General features: G+C 42.3%; 1 protein-coding gene across 1 annotated transcript in view; it reads right to left on the minus strand.

Annotated features, from left to right (window-relative positions):
* LOC104994821 (chromosome unknown open reading frame, human C8orf34) overlaps nt 1-4,526 on the minus strand; it is a gene marked incomplete at its 3' end in the record, with an annotated part of 362,913 nt that overhangs the window by 357,761 nt on the left and 626 nt on the right. Inside the window, exon 3 of the mRNA XM_010848486.1 lies at nt 4,327-4,526. Coding sequence (XP_010846788.1) covers nt 4,327-4,526 — 200 coding nt within the window. The remainder of the gene's footprint in view (nt 1-4,326) is intronic.

Consider the following 4,526-nt stretch of genomic DNA (forward strand, 5'->3'; position numbering starts at 1 on the left):
AGCTGAAACTCCAATACTCTGGCCACCTGATGTGAAGAGCTGACTCATTTGAAAAGACCCTGATGCTGGGAAAGACTGAGGGCAGGAGGAGAAGGGGTGACAGAGGATGAGATGGTTGGGTGGCATCACCGACTCAATGGAGTTTGGGTAGGCTCCAGGAGTTGGTGATGGACAGGGAGGCCTGGCGTGCTGCAGTTATTGGGGTTGCAAAGAGTTGGACATGACTGAGTGACTGAACTGAACTGAACTGAGGCTTCCCAGGTGGCACAGTGTTACATGAAGAATCTGCCTGTCAATATGGGAGACACAAGGGGCTCGGGTTCAATCCCTGGGTTGGGAAGATCCCCTGGAGGAGGAATTGGCAACCCACTCCCATAATCTTGCATGGATAATCTCCATGGACAGAGGAGCCTGGTGGGCTACAGTCCATGGGGTCACAAAGAGTTAGACACAACTAAGAAACTGAGCACGCATGTACATACTACATATTATATCATATGTGCAGAATTAACCAACAGGTGCTGTCATTCTACCAGCTCAAGTGAGGAACGGAAACCTTACCTCCTTTGTACCCCTTTTCTCTTCCCCGATTATATTAATAATACAATTTTCTTAAGTATTTCTTCTATATACATTTACAACCACATTTGACAATGTCATAATTAGAACTTCAATCATACATAATTTAGTAAATTCAAGAGGAGAAGGAAAATGTATTACCTGTACTCATTTTTGTATTATCTGTACTCATTTGTGTTTTTGCTCTCCCCATGTTCTTTCTCTTTCCTGATGTTATAAACTTCCTTCTTCTTTTATCGTTGCCTTTCTGTTTAGAGAAATTCCTTTAGCCGTACTTTTCAGGAAGGACTGTTGGTGACAGATTCTCTTGGTTTCCCTTTTATTTCTGAAGGATATTTTCTCTATAGAATTCTAGATTCTTTTTATATTTTTTCAGCACTTGAAAAATACTGTTCCATTGCCTCCTGACCTCCGTGGGTATGATGACAAATCTGGTGTCATTCTAATTGTTTTTTCCTCTATAGGGATAGTGTTGCATTTCTCTGGCTGCTTTCAGGATTTTAATCTCTTCTTTTTTCTCTAGAAATTTCATTATGATGTCTCTTGGCATGGATTTTATTACAGGGGTGGCCTTGTTACCACTGTTTTCTTAAACTGAAGTACAGTTGATTACAATGTACACAGGTACACAGCAAAGTGATTCATATATATATGACTATGTGTGTACATATATATATATATGAATATATAATCTTTTTCAAATTCTTTTCCATTATGGATTGTTACAAGATATTGAGTAGAGTTCTCTGTGCTATATTGCTTGTTATTTCTTTTATATACAGTGGTGTGTATCTGTTGATTGCAAAGTCCTAATTAATCCCTCCCTCCCCCTTTCCCCCTTTGGTAACCATGCATTTGTTTTCTACATCTGTGGATCTGTTTCTGTTTTGTAAATAAGTTTATCTGTATCATTTTTTTTGTTTTTAGATTCCACATACAAGTGATTTTATATGGTGTAGGATTTCCCACACTTGTGTGTGTCAGTGTGAGGATGACCCACACACACAAGAGTGAGTGTGACCATGCTTGAATCAAGATATGTGACTGCCCTGAGCACCATCCCAACCAATAATTTTCAGTGACAAAATGTTAGAAATAAGTAAACTAAGTAAGAAATTAACTAAGTAAATAACCTGTACAGGTTAAAAAAAAGATACAAGTGTTCTCACAACCAGTATATGTTACCCTTGCTATTGTTTTAAGTAAGATTCATGTGCTGTTTTTAAAGTGTCTCACTCCAATGTGTTTTCTTAAAACAGTCCCAACAAGATCTGTGAAGGGAAGGTACTGTCTGGTTCTGTATATTTTCAAAACTAAAGTAAGCTTATGTCACCAACTCCAGTGTCTCAACACACACACACACACACACACACAAATCACAACAAAGCACAGATAATAAAAACTGGCATCACCTAATGATTTCAATTTGTGATTGGTAAATGGAGATTTTAGCTTATATCATTGTTTCTTACAATGTGACCCAAGAATTAAATATGTAACAGTCCTTTGTGCTACTTTCTACTAAATTCAGATGCTTCAGCTCCTGTTCTGATCTCTGGAAGCAGTTTTTATGAGCACCATTAACTGAAGTCCTGAGAGCTTTGAGGAGAATGATAGATCAGTATGTCCATTTTACACTAGTTTCACTAATTTTCTAGTATGAGGAGATTTTCCAATTTTGTAAAGTATATGTAATTCTACTCTCAAAAACTAAGCTCTCTCATGATTTAAAAAAAAAAACAAACTGTTGCATAAGGAACTCTTCTTCAAATAGAAGAGAACTTATCCATTTTCTCCCTTTAATCACTTACAGTGCACATCAACCTTAAAAAATTAACTACTCAAACTGTAATCCAAGCTAATAGGGGAGTATATGTAATATGTTACTCTCCCAAATCAATAAAATACAAAGTGTATAACTCTGTCCTTGTTTGTTTTTTAGTAAGGAGGTCTAACACTTCATGACACAGTTTTACCATCACTTACAATTTATCAGTGGAACTAGCTAGTCAGTGCCTGAAAATGTGAACATTTAATAAAAACCAAGTTGGATCTATTTCCTAATTATGTAGAATGTTTACATATATTCCAAACTCTATTATTATCACTTGGAGAGAATCTGGGGAATTTTAAAAGTTAACAAACACCAATAGCATCTATTAAAAACTATACTTTATATTCTAGAGAACACTCCAAATGTATTTATGTTTCTTTTGATGTAATCAACTGTGCCACAGAGGGTTATTATGTTTCTCCTTTAAATATATGTAGGTATATTTAGTATATGTATATACATACTTTAATATATATACACAAAATTGTATATAGTCTCTAATCTTTAAAGGCAAAGAAAGGAATTCAAGTAGCTCCAGCAATTCTGTTAATACCCTATTAATACTCTGCTTTTGTGGACCTTTGTTCACACTTTTGGCAAAAACAAGAATCAATACATATACTGTAGGACTTTATGAATACTCTACAACAATGAGTTTAGGTTGAAATAATGGTTGCATATCTCAAGACAGTACATCGTTAACATAAAAGTTGGTCAGAAAAATAAGAGATCTTGAAAATCTTGGTAATGTGACACCCGTTCTGATCACACCCTTGTCTGCTCCCTTTTTGTGATGGGACATTAATTTGCATCCTTGTTTTTCCTGCAGTTGTCATTCTGCTTTCATCTGTCCTGGCGAAGGTGCTCCATCCTCCGCTTAGCTCTTCCTCTTGCCGCGTTTCAGTCTTAAAACACCGCGGTCATGTAAAATTCAAAAATGACCACAATGTTTTGGGGTTTATTGTGGGGAGTGGGGAATCTCGACCCCCTCCCCACATCCTCTCACAGCAGGTCGGTGCCCAACTGGCCGGCTGAACCAGAGAGGACGGGGGCCGTGGGGACCCCCTCCCCGCCGGTCTCTGCAGCTGCCCAGAGCCCTGGCCACCGGCGGGACGCTCTGCCCCTTTCGGCTTTCAGTCCTCATTCTCTCCTGTTCTCCCGCTCTTCCTTTCTCCTACAGTATTTTGTCATCAGTTCTCTGATGGCGAGAAAAAAACAGCTCAGAGTCCCACGTCTCCTTCCCATAAATATGCGTGTGCTTTTCCCGAACCTTTCTCCGCCCCCTTTTCTCCCCCAACCCCAACTCCAGCACAGGTAGGGGCTGCAATGCAAAGGGCTTTTTTTTTTTTTTTCCATCCAGAGACCAATGTCAGCGCCTCAGCTGGACAATTTCATTCAACACGCCCGCACCTGCTGAAACCTACTCCCTATCAATTCAGTTTTCTCCCGGTTAACCCTATTCCATCCCACTGCTAAGCACCTCCTCCACCTTTTTCGGGTTCTACTACTGCCCACATTTGGAAGAGGAAAAAAAAGAAAGCAACGCGCAAGACAGTGTGAATTCCAGGAAAAAAGTGAGCGTGTGTAAGACTGAGTGTGTGCATCCGTCCGTCTCAGCCTGTCAGGGCCCCTGTGCATGTGGTGAGCGGTACAGGACAGTCGGACACCTCAAACTATCCCTGCCTGGGTCAGGCCGGCCCTCCCAGAGTTCACCTGTCCGCGCCCAGGTAACCGAAGAGGTGACCGCGCGGCCGCGTTCCAGGACACCTGGCCCAGGCAGAGCGAATGCCAGAGAACCGGGGCCACGGGGGCGCCCCTCCGGTGTCTCCCTTCTCTCCCCGTACTTCCCTCCGGGGTGTTTTGCACCCCTTCTTCCTAAGACAAACGGGACCGCCCGCACCCCAGCGCCTCACCTCAAACAGCGGACCGATCCTGTTCTTCTCCAGGTAAGCCTGGATCCGGGATTGCTGGTGCGAGGCCATGGAGAGACCGAAGGGCCACGGAGATAGCGGGAGAGAGTGCGGCCGTGCGCCTCTGCCGGGGGACACCCCTGCTTTCCGCTGGACCGGGGCCGGGCCGGGAGCTCGGGAGCCTCGGCTCCCCCGGAGCGGTG

The sequence above is a fragment of the Bison bison genome, unplaced genomic scaffold, assembly GCF_000754665.1.
Source record: "Bison bison bison isolate TAMUID 2011002044 unplaced genomic scaffold, Bison_UMD1.0 scf7180017864267, whole genome shotgun sequence".
NCBI classification, from domain to species: Eukaryota; Metazoa; Chordata; class Mammalia; order Artiodactyla; family Bovidae; genus Bison; species Bison bison.